The sequence below is a fragment of the Labrus mixtus genome, chromosome 18 (assembly GCF_963584025.1).
Source record: "Labrus mixtus chromosome 18, fLabMix1.1, whole genome shotgun sequence".
NCBI classification, from domain to species: domain Eukaryota; kingdom Metazoa; phylum Chordata; class Actinopteri; order Labriformes; family Labridae; genus Labrus; species Labrus mixtus.
Window position 1 is genome coordinate 5,926,208 of NC_083629.1, and position 17,568 is coordinate 5,943,775.

The 17,568-nt window shown below is 41.8% G+C and overlaps 1 protein-coding gene and 3 long non-coding RNA genes across 4 annotated transcripts in view; 1 reads left to right on the forward strand and 3 right to left on the reverse strand.

Moving 5' to 3' along the window:
* gabra2a (gamma-aminobutyric acid type A receptor subunit alpha2a) overlaps window positions 1-7,742 on the forward strand; it is a 19,614-nt gene extending 11,872 nt beyond the window's left edge. The window contains exons 5-10 of the mRNA XM_061063121.1: window positions 830-1,050; window positions 1,230-1,312; window positions 2,871-3,014; window positions 4,479-4,631; window positions 5,011-5,213; window positions 5,723-7,742. Of these exons, the coding sequence (XP_060919104.1) occupies window positions 830-1,050; window positions 1,230-1,312; window positions 2,871-3,014; window positions 4,479-4,631; window positions 5,011-5,213; window positions 5,723-6,025 (1,107 nt within the window). The 3' untranslated portion in view covers window positions 6,026-7,742. The remainder of the gene's footprint in view (window positions 1-829; window positions 1,051-1,229; window positions 1,313-2,870; window positions 3,015-4,478; window positions 4,632-5,010; window positions 5,214-5,722) is intronic.
* The window catches only part of LOC132993089 (uncharacterized), a 117,688-nt gene that overhangs the window by 82,923 nt on the left and 17,197 nt on the right, over window positions 1-17,568 (reverse strand). The window lies entirely within an intron of this gene.
* Window positions 10,665-13,688, reverse strand: LOC132993329 (uncharacterized). Its single transcript, XR_009676452.1, has 3 exons — window positions 13,412-13,688; window positions 12,970-13,100; window positions 10,665-10,942 (listed from the first exon to the last, which is right to left on the reverse strand). It is a non-coding gene; the product is annotated as an uncharacterized LOC132993329 (long non-coding RNA).
* LOC132993216 (uncharacterized) lies at window positions 11,958-12,156 on the reverse strand. Its single transcript, XR_009676436.1, has 2 exons — window positions 12,083-12,156; window positions 11,958-12,040 (listed from the first exon to the last, which is right to left on the reverse strand). It is a non-coding gene; the product is annotated as an uncharacterized LOC132993216 (long non-coding RNA).

A 17,568-nucleotide genomic window follows, 5' to 3' on the forward strand; every position in this document is an offset into this window, starting at 1 on the left:
AAGCACTTCATTTGAAAAAAAATAAAGTCTTAAAGGCAGAATGTGCAACATTTTACACATAAATACAGCAGAAATCTGTAAATGTGTCTCTGAGTCATGACTGTCTACAATGAGTCAGAAGCTCGAGTCCCGCTGGCTGTGATGTTGTCAGAGTCGTGTTTACATGGACGGGACGGCCGGCCCACTTATACCCTTGCATGTTAAAGCTGTTTCATTGAGGGACTAGAGAAAAGAAGAATAACATACTGTACTCACTGATTATTTGAACGTCCCGTAAACTTTTCTTCAGTCGTTCTGTGTCAATTTACATGCAGTGTGAATCTACGAGCTAACTAAAGAGCGCTAACATTAGCCTGCTAACACGACAATGCAGCTCGAGATAAGGACAATTTTGTCTGCTGCTTACACTTAGCGCTTAATGCTTAATTATGGTGAGTTCCAATTTGATAACTCCTTCGTGTGAACACGAGTGGAGAGGGGTTGGAGGTGTGTCTCTGGAGGAGAGCAGAGGATTCAGAATAGCGGATGTGTGGCCAAACAGCCGTTTGTTTTTGGTTTAATGCTGGTGCTCAAGGGCGACATCTGCTGGATCAAAAAGTTGCACATTCTTCCTATAAAGACCAAGGATAAGCACGATGTGGGTGTTAGAGTCATGGCATTTCCCCTGCTGGCTTACTGAGATCTTCAAAGTGAACAATACAGAACATCATTGATCACGAACCCTGAAACTGGTGTGACAAGACAATTCAACCCCACGTTGTCCTCAGGGGGACAGGGATCTATTTAACACTGCTCTTTCTCTCTCTCACTCCCCCTCTCTCTCTCTCAGGAGTACACTGTGGATGTTTTCTTCCGTCAGAGTTGGAAGGACGAGCGATTGAAATTTCAGGGGCCGATGAACACGTTGCCGCTCAACAACCTGATGGCCAGCAGGATCTGGACCCCGGACACCTTCTTCCATAACGGCAAGAAATCTGTGGCCCATAACATGACCATGCCCAACAAGCTGCTGAGGATCATGGAGGACGGAACCCTGCTCTACACCATGAGGTAGACGCTTAAATCACCTTTTAAGCCATGCTACATTTTAACAAGTGGCGGTTTAGGTGTGAACATCTCTCCATTATGAGACGGTACATTTTAAATCTCGATTCATCCGTGTTCCTGTAAGGATTTAATTGCTTTCTGTGTGTTCATGTGTGTGTGTGTTTTCTGTGCGTATGCTTCAGGTTGACCGTTCAAGCTGAGTGCCCGATGCACCTTGAAGACTTCCCCATGGACTTCCACTCGTGTCCTCTCAAGTTTGGAAGCTGTAAGTGTATCGTGTTCTCTGCAGCTCTACGCCTGCTGTTTCATTTAAAACCCCGGGGAGTCCATTGGGGCGCCATCTGTATTGTTTTTAATATCTCTGGAACCGTACGACCGATCTTTATGGGGGCTATTGTGATCGTAAGCTAACCCTTTTGCTGGTCTATGGAGGGCTCCAGGCAATTAAATCCCTTCCAGGAGGTTTTTAATCCAGCCGTGTTTATTTGGAGCCTATATACAGTAAATCTAACATGATAAATAAACCACCATTGTGACCCTCACAGGAAATTACAATAAGCTCCATTCTTCCTGTTGACCAATCACATGCTCTGATTTCCTCTTCTCTTGTTTTTCTTGACGGTAGCGTCCAATCAGAAGCAGCCAAAGGTCAACAAGAGACATGAATATGTGACCGTTGAAAAGAAAGAAATAATCCTCCACGGCCGAAATTAAGAGAAGGAAATGTTTACACGCAGTCTTTAAATTTATACATGGAAACGTTTGCCATCGAGCTTTACACACGGAGAGGGTTGTATGGCAGGCGCCTGGTGGGCATTCAGAGTTTGTTTGCATGTTGTTGCTCAGTTGGTAGAGTCAGTCGTCTACTGTAGCGTAGTGTGAGTGCGCCCTAGGTCTCATTTTCTGGGGCGTCGGCTGTGGCTCAGTTGGTAGAGTCGGTCGTCACTCAACAGGAAGGTCGGGGGTTCAATCCCCAGCTCCTGCAGCCACATGTCCGATGTGTCCTTGGGCAGGACACTTATGAATGTGTACCAATGTGTTTCGTTAATACTGAAGGTCACTTAACATAGAAACCTCTGCCATCAGGGTGTGACCTCCGGTTTGAGTAGTCAGAAGACTAGAAAAGAGCTATACAAGCTCAAGTCCATTTACCATTGTTTTGTCCTGATAATGAAGGCTCTAGGGAGCCGTATTCAGAAGTTAATTGGATTTGTCATTGTTGATCTGTGTGTGATGTGACGACTGTTACTCTGGTAACAGTGATTAGAGTAAAGTTCTGGGAGATTCACTTTCCGTTTAGTTTTTTATGTTGTCTTCATGGTCGTATAACTATTAAAACAGTCATCAGCCATCATTGCAGAAGACATATTCTGATAGCCTGGGTTGTCCTGAAAAAGCTGATGTTCATAATATAACTGTGATGGAAAGGGTTAAGGTTATACAATCATTTTCACACAAAGAAACCAGGCGGAACAAAACAGCTAAATGGCAAAGAGTCATTTTAACCATGAAGTTTCCATGTTATGTTAACTTTGGCTTTAATATGTTTCCTTCAACTTAGTTGGGTTTGCATCCAAACTAGTCAAAGGCACATAATAAGGAAACGCACAGGTTAGACCAAAGTAGGAAGAACCCAACAAACAGTAATAAGCCAAACAGAGAATCTGAGACAAAGTGGAAACCCCCTCATCATGAGTGCTTCTCTGTGTAGGAGTTGATGGAGGTGCTCGTTTGATCTCTGTCATTTAAACCTTAATAAGATGCTCGGAGTATAACATAATCTGTGTGTTTATCGGCGTCTCCTCACTCTCTCTGCCCATTAGATGCCTACACGAAGACAGAGGTCACTTACATCTGGACTCGTAACGCCTCCCAGTCTGTGGAAGTAGCGCCTGATGGATCCAGACTCAACCAGTACGACTTGATGGGTCAGACTGTGGGGAACGAGACCATCAAATCCAGCACAGGTGATCATCATGCACACATTTCAAGTCAGACAAACAGGTCTGGGTTTTATAACAATTAAAAAAATTTTTACCATAAAGTCTGCAACCATTTTCATACATGCACTCTTGATTCTGTAACGTTTCAGGACAGCCTGCCGTTGAAACCACCCTGAGTTGCCTCATTAAATGTCCCTGACAACGGGAGAGGTTCCCAGTTGGATAGAGGAGGAATTGTTTACCGCCAAAGCTATGAAATAACAAAGCTTGACCCCCCCCATCCCTCCATAAAAAATGGCCTTTCTATTTATAGACTGGCCTTGAATCATTGGTCTAAGAATATTTGAGTACAAATCGTCCTTAGTTACGGTTCCTGTAGAAATGTGCCTAAAACGCCTATCCTGATATACCCTGAGGACACTGGATGCTGTTCTTGAACAGTTCGGACGACAAGCACAAATAACGTCTCTTTTGAAAGCTGAGACGTTGCAGTTTCCGAATGTGTTGAATTCTTCCAAAAATCATTAAAACGAGCGTACATCTGTTAAAATAAGGCAGGCGTTTGTCACAGATCTCTTGCCATTAGAAACGCTATTCTGGCTTTCTTGATGTAAGTCATTTATTGAAGACGTGTCTCCAACTTGTTCAGAATTTCATTGGTGATTGGAAGGTCTTAATTGGCCAGATGAGGTGTCAATTGAAAGGTCAGAGTGCGTCCACCGTTTTGATGTAGGCCTATCACAATGGAAATGTTCCATTTATAAACGTGATATATTACTAAAAGGGGCGCAGTGGAAGCCACAGTAATGCTCGGATAACAGTTTTTACCTTCACATCCACACAAGGCGTGATTAGACATATTCTCAGTATCAGAAAAGGAGAACACACAGTACTGGTGAGAAGAAAAGAGTATGAAGCTGCTTCATCATTACCTGCTTTCCTGCTGAGATTGCACATCGCAGGTCACCTCACATCTTTTGCAGAAATTTCACTCAGAGGCTGGCAGGAAAAAGTCGGGTAAAATATTTCACCATGCAGCTCACCTCAAAAGTCTCAGAAACTCTTCAGGAGTGCTGTGTGAAAGTGACCTTGGACTGCTCAACAGAAGGATCATTTTCAGTACTGAGTAACTAAAGGAATCTTTTACTAAAAGACAAACTCCCATTATTATTTTCCACAAAAACAGAGGAGCTGGAAGCAACACACTGAGCGATCAAAGCGATGTCTGACAGGCAAACACAGCTCAGCCTCTGCATAATGAAACACTTTGTGCCGCCTGTTTATTTGTTCCACCAGGAACAGTTAGACAAATTAATAAATCAGAGAGATTATTCCTCAGTTCTCTGGATCCCTTCTTTCATGATGGATGCATTATACATATAACACGAGTGACACCTATCGTTTCTGTAGCTTTTAAATCTCTGTTCTCATCAGAAGATCAAGTTGTCCAATGCTTGCTCAGCGTTTTATCTCCCTCTTCATCCTCAGGTGAATACACAGTCATGATGGCTCACTTCCACCTCAAGAGGAAGATCGGCTACTTTGTCATCCAGACGTATCTGCCCTGTATCATGACGGTCATCCTCTCACAAGTCTCCTTCTGGCTCAACAGAGAGTCCGTCCCAGCGCGAACTGTCTTTGGTGAGTTCTGAAAGTCAACATTTTATTCAAACTTTCCACAAAGAAAGAAAAGACTAATCTTCGTCGTCTTGTTGTTCCGCATTTGTCGAACCATTTAAACTTTATAGTTCCCGTAAAGCGATGTAAAATCAATCGCTGGACAGTTTATGAGACAGTAAAATAAAATGTAGGGAGGACAGATTCAAGTGATTAATGATTAAAGATGCCAGAGCAGCAGAGATCTTTCTGTAGAACAAGATATCAAGTCACCACTCAAATGCAGGGATTTACATTCCATCTGAATATATGGAAATATTACAAAGAAATGCACAATGCTGATTCTTCAAGACGAGAGGTCTGGTGTGTTGGTGGTGTGATTGTGATTGGTTGTCTCTTTCAGGTGTCACGACAGTCCTCACAATGACTACGTTGAGTATCAGCGCTCGTAACTCGCTCCCTAAAGTGGCCTACGCTACAGCCATGGACTGGTTCATCGCTGTGTGCTACGCCTTCGTCTTCTCGGCGCTCATCGAGTTTGCTACTGTGAACTACTTCACCAAGAGAGGCTGGGCGTGGGACGGGAAGAGTGTCGTCAATGACAAGGTATAGAGCTGGGACACGCTCCTCTGGAAGGGTCCGTCACAACCGTTCACAGTCAGGGCGGGGGGGGGGAGGCTTCTTGATTATTTGATCAGGATGGTTAACCATATCCTCATGTGGGAGTGGAGGGTCAGCATGGACTAAATCCAGACAAAGCACATTTAGTTTTGAAAGACCTAAAACAGAGAATATTGTTTGTAGTAAACAAAGATCACTACGGACCAATCCACTCAATTTTTAAGGACGGATATAAAGCAGAAATATGTTTCAGTCAAATCATGGACAGTATACAAATATAGATGACGCATCAACACCTTACATTTTGTGAAAGTCAGACCCAGATTTCCCCGTCAACGAGAAATGACATTTAGCACATTTGGAGTCGCCTGTTTCATGGCTACCATTACAGTAAAGTTACAGTATGTGTATTTAACTTGCACTGTAGTATCAACTGTGCACTCATAAATACTGAGTTAAAAATGAGTCTAACCCTGAGGTGATTGTCCCCACAGAAAAAAGAAGCCGCCATCATGAAGAAGAACAACGCGTACGCTGTGGCCGTGGCCAACTACGCTCCCAACATCACCAAGGACTCCACGCTGCCGACCATCTCCAAGTGCGCTCTGAACGACACCAACAAGAACACGTCCGAGACCAAGCCCGAGCAGAACAAGAAAACCTTCAACAGCGTCAGTAAGATCGACCGCATATCCCGCATCATGTTCCCTGTGCTGTTCAGCAGCTTCAATCTGGTCTACTGGGCCACCTACCTGAACAGAGAACCCGTCATCAAAGACCTGGATCCTGCCAAATGAACTGAACAGACTCAGTCCAAACACACAGCCCGTTCAGGACTTCTTCATCTGTTGGTGTGTCAGAATGAAGCTGCTCACATGTATGGACAATCCTTCTCTCTTTTCTTACTGAGGTCAGTTTTGAATCACGAGTTATAGTTAAGTTATGAGCTCATACCTCACGAGTAAACCTGTCATTTTCAAACCAAACAGATTCACTGGAGAAATTCCATTAACAAATATGGTCCAGTGTGAAAAATGTTGGATCCCTTGGCAACAGATCTAAAGTAATTTGAACTCTGAGGGTGTTCAGCTGTTTGGGAAACTCAACAACTTTCCTGTCCTTTTGATTGACTAAACATCCAGGCTGAACATGAAAAGCAGCGCAATGAGTGTTTGCCATTATTCAGGGTTTGGTTAGCATCTGTAGCAACAAAGCATCTTAACATGTAGCAATAAGACGGGAGCCCTCTGCTGTGATCGTGAAGCTGTTTACAACAACAGCCATAATGCTGCCAGATGTATTTCCTCGGGGTAAAGTAAACAACTGTCTGGAGGTTAAAGGGATACTTTGACGTTCTTTCAGAGTGGGGTTGTATCAGCAGTAGATTACTGTTTGTATTTCACTTGTTGTTGATAAGTACCTCATACAACTTCACTTCATAATCCCAAACTATTCCTTTAATTGAAAAACAAATATTTCCACCATGAGGATCCGTTGATAATCAACAGTTATGTCGATGATTACCAGAGGATCCATTTTCTCGTAAATTTCTGCCTACTTCTGCATAAATGTTGGAGATAACTGTTCTGCTTTATGGTTATTGGTTGATTTTGATTTTCACCATGTCAAACATTTCAAAATCTTTAATTTTACGTGAACATAGAATACCACTCGGTGAGGTTTTTTTTGCTCTCTTAACAGCTTTCTCATTAATGAGCTTTGATATTGATGGGGCAGTAGGGAGTTGAAAGGCAGCGATTCAGCACTGAGTTAAAAATACAGCACTGTTGAGTGTCATCATGTGAACACTGAAAATGAACCAAAACCACCCCGCAGTTATCGGCTTTCTCACTAGTCTATTCTTTGGCCAACGAGGGCAACCGTGCTGCAAACGGCCCAAACTGTTTCCATTACATGCTGCAAATTCAGAAGCACATGCAGAAGTCCAAAACATGGCAAAGCTGCATGTACAGTGAACAAAGTCAAAAACAAACAGAAGAAAAAACGCTGTGAATCCAGACTCTCCCTCCCGTGCATATCAAACCTTTTCACTGTGTGCAACCACATGCAGGCCTCGTAGCACTTCAGCTGGGATGTCTGGATTTGCAGCGTTTTTTCTTTTGCATTTGTTTTCTGTGTTTGTGCTTTTTTTGTCTTTGCATCATTTATGCGTTTGCAGCGTGTTCTCGCCATTGCACTTGTTTTGGACTTTTTGCATGTGTTTCAGAATTTGCAGCATTTTTTTCCACATCAAAAACTCACAGTGGACTTTTAACTTCTGGAAAAAAATAACATTAACACATCCAAATATTTGCTGTGAGGCGACTCCACCCCTCAGCTCCTCCTCCTTCACACCCAGAGCTACATGTAGCTTTTGTACAGAGTCTTCTTTTCCCCCCACGATGCTTCTCCACATGGACTGTGTCACACTGTGGGCGATGATTGTGACTTGATACAAATGTGGGAAAATGTGTGTTTGTGTGTGTACATTATATGAACATAGCAGAGTTTCAATCTGGAAAAACGTCTTTCTGCTCGCCATGTCATTTACATTTTCTATCCCTTTCTCTCTTTCTGTTCCTAGACCTTTTTACTTTAATCAGCTCATCATGAACATTCACTTTCTAAGTTAAACCGACCTCATCTTGATCCAGTTTCCATTAACCGTTGCCTTAATGTTGCCTCTTTCACGCCTTCTTTCTGCTCTTCTATTTTTTACATCACCTCCTTCTGGGTCTTAGGGATAAAGTAGGGGAAAAGTATGAGCACAATATATGTTTACTATATTGGAAAATATATCAGTATTTATCAGGACATATCATTTATAATGCTGCCAATGTGAGAGGAAATCTAATAATGACTAACATTGGAAGAAACTGAATGGCTTTAGGTTAAACTCTAAAGTAAATTAAAGGGGACATATTATAAAAAAAAACTCCACTTTTAGTGTTCTTGAACATATATTTGAATAACCTGAGTGTCAACCGACCCACAAAACGTGAAATAAACCCATCCAGTCATTTGTTTGTGGTCTGCATAAGTCTTACAACACAAAGGAAAATGCTTTGTTTCAAATGTGCTCTCCTTGTGATGTCACAGTGGGATTCTGGTATAAAAAAAATACCCTCCCCTGCCCTGGTATCTCCACACACTAGATTAACACTGTTTTATTCTTGCTACAGAGGAGTGATGTCTGCCAGGAAAACTCAGGGGGGGGGGGGCTCACTGCATTTAAAGAGACACACACACCAAAATGGAGCGTTCTGAGAGACCTGGTTTATACAGGGTCACAAACCTCCTCTGGTGCTTGATTCATGTTATATTTTGACCAAAGCACAGCACAGATGTTTCATTTAGACCACAGGAGACTGTTTGAAAAGGTGGAAAAGGGGGATCATATGTCCTCTTTAATGTCTGCTTAGGCTGTCGAGCCAAGAGACAAATAATCCAGATCTGCAACGTGACTGTTAAGTGACTTGAAACAGTAAGAAAGTAGGGAAATGTTTCAAATCAATTCAGAGGACATCGCTCAAGGAAAACCTTTAAAGAATATATTGAATCTCTTGAATCCTTTCTTATTAAGATCTAAGAGATGTGTTGTTATTTCCCTTCCTGGTGTGCACCAACCTACAACACTTTTAAACCTAATCTTCCAAAATAGTCGTGTTAACTTCTTTCAAGAAGTTTCCTCAGCTTTGGAGGATTATCAGAGTTCTTCCTCCATAAATTCCCATCTTTTCAAAAGCACATCCACTCTCTTCTCTTCTCACCCATTTTTTACTGTAAAGATGGGCATGCATTCAATTTGACTAAAGCTTATTTTTTATCAACATAGATTTGATTAAAATTCTCTTTTCTGCATTCTAACGCCCACCACGTTTCCTCTCACTGAGCTCATCAAAAGCCCAACTCCACATTTCATCCATCAACGTCTCCAACTGCTTCTCTTCATCATCATCATCATCATCATCATCATCACCATGACCACCACATGAGTCTGCAGATATTCCCATTGAACTCATGACATCATCAATTCCTCCACACGATGATGTCAAGATGGCGTCTGATCCCCGAAGACTCTTCACATTTCAAAACGTTAATTTTCACCGTGTTCAAAAAAAAAAAAGAATCACTTTATATTTGTACTCTCTTCTGACTGAAATATAATCACGTCTCTGTGTGTTTTAAGTGTTTTTGTGTCATTTTGAGTTGTTTTGTAATTGTTAACTTTTTATACTGAAAGCCGTGCAGCAGGAACTAAGGACCTTTACATATATAGGAGTCTAAATCAGAGGAGACTGTGTGACTACTTCTGCGTTCGTTGACTTTTGTGTAAAAAAAAGAGAGAGACTTATTTCTGCCTAAGATAGAGTTAACATTTCTCATATAAATACTTGTCTATTTACCCTGTGCTTTGTTTAACCCACTTTTCCACTGAGCTATCTTTTAGGAGAGAATATCTGACCCCTGTTTGTATTTCTTTAAATGTTGGACTTGAAAAGCTCTTTGTGATTCATATGAACACTAATACAACTTTGTGATATTCACTGACAAAGATCTCTACGTGTCTTACTGGCTACAAATCTTTCAGGCTGATTATCACGAGGCCGTTATGCTTAACCAATCAAACGTCGTGAAGAGCAGATAGCAGAGGTAATTGATGCTCACTTCATGGTGCTGTCAGCGGCCTTAATCCAGTCTTTGAGAGTTGGCACCATAGACTGTGTAAAAAGATGGACGACATGACAGCTCCTCGAAAAGTGAAGCCAAAACATTTGGACGTTGCCCTAATGACTGGCTGCAATAAAAGGTCATAAGCCCCGCCTCCTACATTTAAACAGATGCTTCTCCAACATGGTGGCTGTCATTATAGTGAGTTCTTATCATGCTGATTTATGTCCAAGAGTTCATTACAGGACAGCACATAAAAACTAAATTAAAATACATCATTAAAGCATCACATGATTACATGTAGCAATTTCAATAAAGTGCAGAGTGCCAAGTTCATCCTGTATGATCAGATCTTATTACAGTTGGATGTGACGCCTCTTCTAGTCCTCATCCTGGTCAGCTGTGCCCCGAAGTCAAGAGTTCAAACCATAGACTGTAAATATTAATGGACGAAGCCTGAGTGACGTCAGCCATCTGTTCCTGCAGGGGGCTTTGGAGTCCCATCGATGGCGGTCTCCATGCTGGAAATGCTGTCTCAGCCTAACTTTCCATCAACCTAACGACAGGCTGAGAGTTGGAGCTGAGGATGGTTTTTAAGCCTCTTGACGAACTGTTACATCCCGCCCACCTGTCAATCATGTCAGCTACACACCTAACTATAGATAACACAAATCATTTTCAAAATCAAAACGGAGCCGTTTAATTTTGAATTCTCCCCAGTGCATTTTGTGCCAGTGATGACAATAACTAATCAGACCTATTTCATTTTTTTTAACCAGGTTGTAAACATGTTTATTTATGCTGTAAAAACTGCTTTTTTGTCTGTGTTTGTGACTTCCGGTGTTCCTGGAGCCAGCCTCAAACGGAAACTCAAGGAACTGTAGGAATTTGCACTTTCACATTGGAATTCCACATTCATTTTTCAAGACCATTGTCGCTTAGTTCATGATCAGACCAAAGGGGGTGCAGAGGGTCCGCTGTAATCTTGTTGGCTTAAATTCAGGGTGTACTGGTCTGTCAGGTAAGAAATACTGCGTTGGATTCTACGGGAAAAGAAAATGACAGAAATCATATGAAGATTATATTATTAGCTTCCCTGCAAAATGTTCAAACAACCATTATTTAACAATCCTGTTATATAAGGGATTTTCTAATTATTTTTTCCATAGGCTGGAAATGTCTTGCCCCCTCCCACTCGTTAAAGCTGGATTAATTTGTGTAATACTTGACGTGAAGTTGAATGTAATTGAAATTGAAGATTTGGGTTAGTAAGATAGCCCTCTTTGTTTGTTATGTCACCAAAAAAATAATTGTATTCATTCCACTCCCCTTGATCACCCCGACCCCCCCAATGTCATTTCACACCCGACCCCCACTTTGAGTTAGCACAGCCTTATATGAATATGCACATGTGAAAAAGCCCGTTTGATTTTCTTTATCTTCTTCCTTTAATTCCTTTAATCTCTGCTGTAACTAGAGGCAGTAAGAAGAAAAACATCTATTCTTTCACCAGAAGATACCATATAATTAACTGAGAGATGGGGGGGGGGGGGGGGGCATGCGTGACTTCAGTGCTTTTTACTGTAAATAGATGTTCACCATCTGTTCCCCCCCATTGGATCCATGAGCTGATGCAAATAACACAAGTGAGCCGTGGCCCTAAGAAGTGCTGAAGTGTTCATCCACTTCAAACGTGTAAATGTGTAACATGGAGGTGAAGGGAATCTGAGACTTTGCAGCCAGAAATAGAGTCGCTACTCTCACTGGGACTATTGGAAAGACTGGCTTCCTGTCAGTTTCAGGATCCAGTTTAAGATTTGATGACTTGTTTTGTGAGCTGGAAACATCCCATTTGTCTGAATTATTGGTCCTCCAACATGCTCCAGCCAGGGGGCTGAGATCAACGAATCAGATGCTCTCAGGGGCTACAAGATCCAGAATCAAAACCAGAGGCAAGAAGAGGCTCCTAGTGGTGGCTGCTCCTAATTTGTGTAGAGTAACTGTTGATATCAGAACTACTCAGATCATTGAAAGTTTTAATCTATTGCTTAAGACCAATCAATCAATCAATTTTTATTTGTATAGCGTCAACTCATAACAAGTGTTATCTCGAGGCACTTTACAAAAAGCAGGTAAAATACCTTACTCTTTGTCTGTTAACATTACAAAAGAGCAGGTAAGACCTTACTCATTGTTATGTTACAAAAAGCAGGTAAAAGACCTTACTCATTGTTATGTTACAAAAAGCAGGTAAAAGACCTTACTTATTGCTATGCCATCTCTTTATGTTGCCTTCAATTTCAGTGAGCTTGGCCTCGTCCGACTACAATTTGCGATATTTAAGTTGATATCGTGTTTAAAGCTTGTTCAGCCCTTTGGTCATCTGTAGTTGTTTTAAATGAGCTTCATAAATAATCTTTAAGATGACTACTCCTTCCCATCCAAAGGAACAAGTTAAGGTGGCTCAGGTGTCTGATTTTGATGCCGCCTGGGTGTCTTCCATTCAATAGGTTTTTTGTGCATTTACAACTTGGGAATCGGATGTAAACCTCATGTGAACCAACATGTCGAATTGGCCGAAAGAAGGCGGAGCTGGACACACCGCGAAAACTAGGGCCAAGTTGGATGGACTGACGTCTGACGATCTCCGTGGTGTGTCAGGGCCTTTAGTGAACTCAGACCCTGATAGGAAAGTTTAGAAAAAGGGAACAGATGAATCGCCCTTTCTACCCTACACTCTTTGAAACAACTTCTTTACTGAACTGACAAACATCACTGTCTTTGCACTTTGCTGCTACTGAGGCCAAAATCTTGCAATGTGCAGCTTTAAGAAGGTTTAAGGTGACTCCATATAAAGGAGTCAAGATATCCTTAATATAAACACACTCACACACTCACACACAAACACACTGACACAAACAGAAGTCAGCAGGGCCATGAGGCATCCAAATCCTAACAGTGCTTAGGTCCACAACATTGCAGAGAGAGGAGTCCTGCTGAATGGTCGAGTGTTGCTGAAGAGGCTTTAATCAGGTGGAGCAGAGAGTCGGCAGCACATCAGCACATTTACCCTCCTGTTTGTCCACCTGCCTTTGATCTGCACCAGCATCACCTGATCCTCTCTGCTGGCTCGCCTTTCACTCTGGTGTCCTCCGTCCGTTCACACCGAGGCTTAAACCCCGAGAGCTTCAAACACATCAGCTATGGACGGAGAGAAAGACTGACTCTTAATATATGGAAACACATGTTATGATCTAACTCTTCTGAACCTTTACCTAAAACCTGATTATACAACAGCCCAAAAAGTTTCTCATGCTTTTCTACAACTATACTCCATGAAAGTTATTAAAGAATTGCACTCTGATGTGACCCATAAGATTCTCTCAGAGTCTGGTGGAGACAACATTTGTAGGGTAAAACAATTATGTAAAAAAAAAAAAAAAATACTGGCAGATATGGACTTATTCTGCAATAATCTTCACAATAAATATTGTTAATAATTGTCTATTTACCACAGCTCAATGAAATGGTTTAGACAGGGTGTGTCCAGGTGTTGGCCTGGGATTGCATTGGACCGCTGAAATCTGGATGACCCCCCCCCCCCCCCCCCTTTGGGAGAGGGAAAGGAGAGAACGCTCTTTTTACAGTATAATTGTGAAGTCCAGACTCCACAGATGTGATCGTAGTTTCACCGTCTCTTGCGGCTTTTTACTGGAGAAAAAAACAACTCTTATTATCCTGTGTAACGTCTCACCATAAATCAGGAAAATGTTAAAATGTTGAGGTTTACCTAGATGGCATCATCCTGATTTAACCCCCCATTATTATATAATTATAACATTTTACTTATAGACGGTTTTATAAGGTTGAGTTGTCATAATCATCATAATTTGTCATAAACAAACTGTGTTTATGAGTTGACACCCCTCATAAATCCTGTACCTGTTATCATCAACTCTCTGAAGATGCAAATAATTCACCTTAACTTGGGTTTGTGAATTGACAACAGTGAGACTCATTTGCAAACAAATGGGACATTTATGCCTTAAACGTATACATAATGTCTGTTACTTATTCATGCAAACAGCAATGGAGCTAAGTGATGCTATTTGCTCTGCAGCCTATAATGGGTGCTTTTAACCCGTGCATGTTCTATGAGAAGTAGACAGTGCGTCTCTTTGTCCTATTTGTGCAGGTTTAGCAGATTTCATACAGTAGCTGCGAAACTCGCCTCTGCACATTTAGAATGAAATGAACTTAAATTAGTACCTGGGAAACAACAGTTTATAGTGAAGAGCGGACATGTTCTCAGAGTTCAAAAATAAACTAAGAGTGTGTTTGTAGTTTGATCCACTACAGACACAGAGGGAGTAAAGAAAACATGAAAAGCAGGCTGAGTTCCCTGCTCCCTCGGGCCCCAAACAACACCTGTGTGATGTCAATGTGTAGGTGTTGTGGGGGTGTACAATGTGCACTGAGAAAAATGGTTCTTTTACGAGTAACTCACAAGAAGTAAGCCATGTGGAAATGAGGTCTGGGTCAAGGAAATATTTGTTACAATCTATCTAAATAAATAGTTTTTATGTAGTGCCAAGGTCACACATAACACGACTTTCATCAAAGAGTCCTGTTAGATTTGATCCCCCCCATTTTGACAATCCTCAGCAAAGTCCTGACTTTAATGGTTCCTAAAAAAAGTCAGATTTTCCTGCTGTTTGAGGCGTGTTAAAAGTGATCGGATCAGTTCAGAAGAATGTGTGAACATGTTTAATATTCACGATCATATATCCAGTTGTGTGAGGGGACCCTGAGGACAGAGATTGTAAAATACTATCACTAATCCTTCCTCTCTGTACTGTACACTGACATGACCGTGAGACTTCCTGTTTTCAGGGTCAGGACTCTGGTTGTTGGTGTGATCTTAAATATGCTCTCCACACACTGCTGGAAAAAAAACAAAAAACTGTTGAATCTCTCATCATCTGTCGTCACATGTTGGGTCTCAGGGAGAATGAAGTCTGAGAGATTAAGGTTACACTCATCAGAAATGTATCCTAGCAATCAGTTTCTAATTAGAATAAAAATGTCACAATTAATGTGCTCTTTCTGATTACATCACTTGATCACATCCTCATTAATTATTCCATCTTTGTTTTGGAAATCATCAAAGCAATTAGCATAAGCAGCTCGCTCGTATCGCACACTGTACCTCTGACACACAATCAGCCTCTCGCTGTAAAGTGAAATGCCACCGTCAGCCCTCTGATGATCTGTACACGCCCGGCAGCACCGCACCGCTCACATCTAAAATGTAATCTCAGCTGCAGCAACGACCCCGAGGATGCAAGCCTGCTCACAATGGTTTTTTATCATGTGTGGATAATCTACCTCTTCACCTCTGGGCTCTCTGCTGCCTCAGTCAGCAGGAAGGGACTCGGCTCTGCTCCTGTAAGCAAATACCAACGCGCCGCTGTCGCACAATGTGATCTAATGGGAACTAAAGAGAAACGCTGTGAGTTAGCACATGAACAGTTTGTGAATAAGGTAGACTTAAGGTCATGTTAACCCTTTCACTGTCACGGTCCATACGGTGGAAAACTATTCCAAAGTTTCTCTTATTATCAAGTATTGCATCAGCAGACCTGAGAGTCTGGAGGGAGCTCAGACAGGTAGGGGGGGAGCCAGGTGATGGAGGGATGTGTAGGTGAGGATGAGGAGTTTGAAGTGGATACGCTGGGGGGTGAGGAGCCAGTGGAGGTTATGAAGGACAGGGGGGGAGTAACACACATCTCGACTAACACCGACTGGATCCTTTAAAAAAAACATGATGTAGTTACCAGAAAGAATCAGACAGTATAATTGAAGAGGGGATATAACCCTTTCAGGAGATTGTGCATAAATACGTCAGACACTTGGATGTTTATTGAACGAGGATTGATGTGTGGTGGTGGATCAGCAGAAGTGCTGAGACGGAGCGATATGATGAAAAGAGCGTGAGAGATTTCACCTAATTGGTTTCTCTCATATCGTCTCCTTCATGCTAATCAGGCATGGACAATTAGATGATGCGGTTGCTAAGCAACGGTGATAAGGTCTTTCCCCGCAGAGAGTTCAGGTCTCAATAGTTAATTTGATAATCTGTAATGTGTTTCTTGGATTTGATATTAAGCTTCGAGCTAAGTTGGGAGTCTCCTAACTCTCACATTCTGCTGCTGCTCGTTTCTTCTTCGTCGTCCCACATCAGCTTCATCCTGACGTTTGTTCTGATTTCTGCTGCAGGTGGAGTCCAGTGATAGTCCAAGAACAGGAGGTGGAGAGGTGGACTCATGGATACCCCCCCAGTATGACTTTGAATATTAAATATATTGATGAAAGATATTCATTGTGATTTCCTGATTTCATCCTCCAACAGAGACTGATGAAAGAACTTAAAGTCTTATTGCTTTACATAGAAGATATGAAAGAAGGCTCATAGCATCTACTAACACTTTAAGTTGTTTCATTAACTTTCATCAGCTCCATACAGCTGTGATATCAACGAGGCAGCAGCTGAGATTAAACTTTTTAAAATGTCAAACACGTCACAAGACAACACATGAGCAACACATTAACTTGACTGAACAGAAGATCGATCCACAGTCAGGGATTTTGCAGCAAGTCAAGGTTTGAAATCCTCTAGAGCAGTGGTTCCAAAAGTGGGGGTTGGGACCTCCTGGGGAGTCGCAAAGACACTGAGAAGGGGGTCGTGAGAATTCTTCCAAAAACATGCAGCAACAAACAAAGAAACTAGCTCAAGAGATGACTTGTGTTCTACTTCTAGCATTTTTTACAATAAATTACTAAAATAATGTTCTTGTGTGTTGTTCTGATGCCGGTGTGCGCAAAGTGTTTTAACTGCCTCCATGGACAGTGTGGGTCCCCGTTCTCTAGCACCTTATTTCTGGGGGTCATGGGCCGAAAAGTTTGGGAACCCCTTCTCTAGAGAGTAGCCAGTCTTAATGTCTGAAAAAAGAATTCTCCTCGATGATAAAGCTAACCTAAACATGACCCTGGAAGTAGTTTAGTCAAACCCCAGGCTAAGAAAGATCCCTTCAGTACACTGAGATGTTGTCACAAACACAGAGAGAACGTTGAATTTACTGTTTCTACTCCGAGAGGAATTTTAAATGTCGTCCTTTGAAATCTCCACGCTGAAAATCAACCCTGCAGTGTGAGGTGCTGAGCTTCTCTCCTTCCTCCTCCTTTCATGTGAGGATGAAAACTGTAACGGGAGTTGTGTCAAAGAGACGTTTTGATCTTTTCCTGACAGATATTCATCTCGTCGACTCATCCAAACCGCTGACAGTGAAACCCAGAGACAAAGAAAGCTGTGGAGCCCATTAAGACGACAGCGTCAACATTTTGTTTTCATCTCGCAGAGCTTTGACTAACAAGCGACTAAAGTGATAATAAAAGCACATTTTCATTAAGTGTGTGATTTCAAGCTAAATAATGTATTCCTTAGATGCTGGGTGAACAATAATTAGCCGTGCTAATGGTTCAGTAATACTCAGGATGTTACTATCAGTACTCATGATGGAATGGATGAAATAAATCAAAACAGACACTAAGTGGAGCTCGAAAAACATCTGAGGAAAGAGAGTCGTTATTCTACATTTGAAAGGTTTCA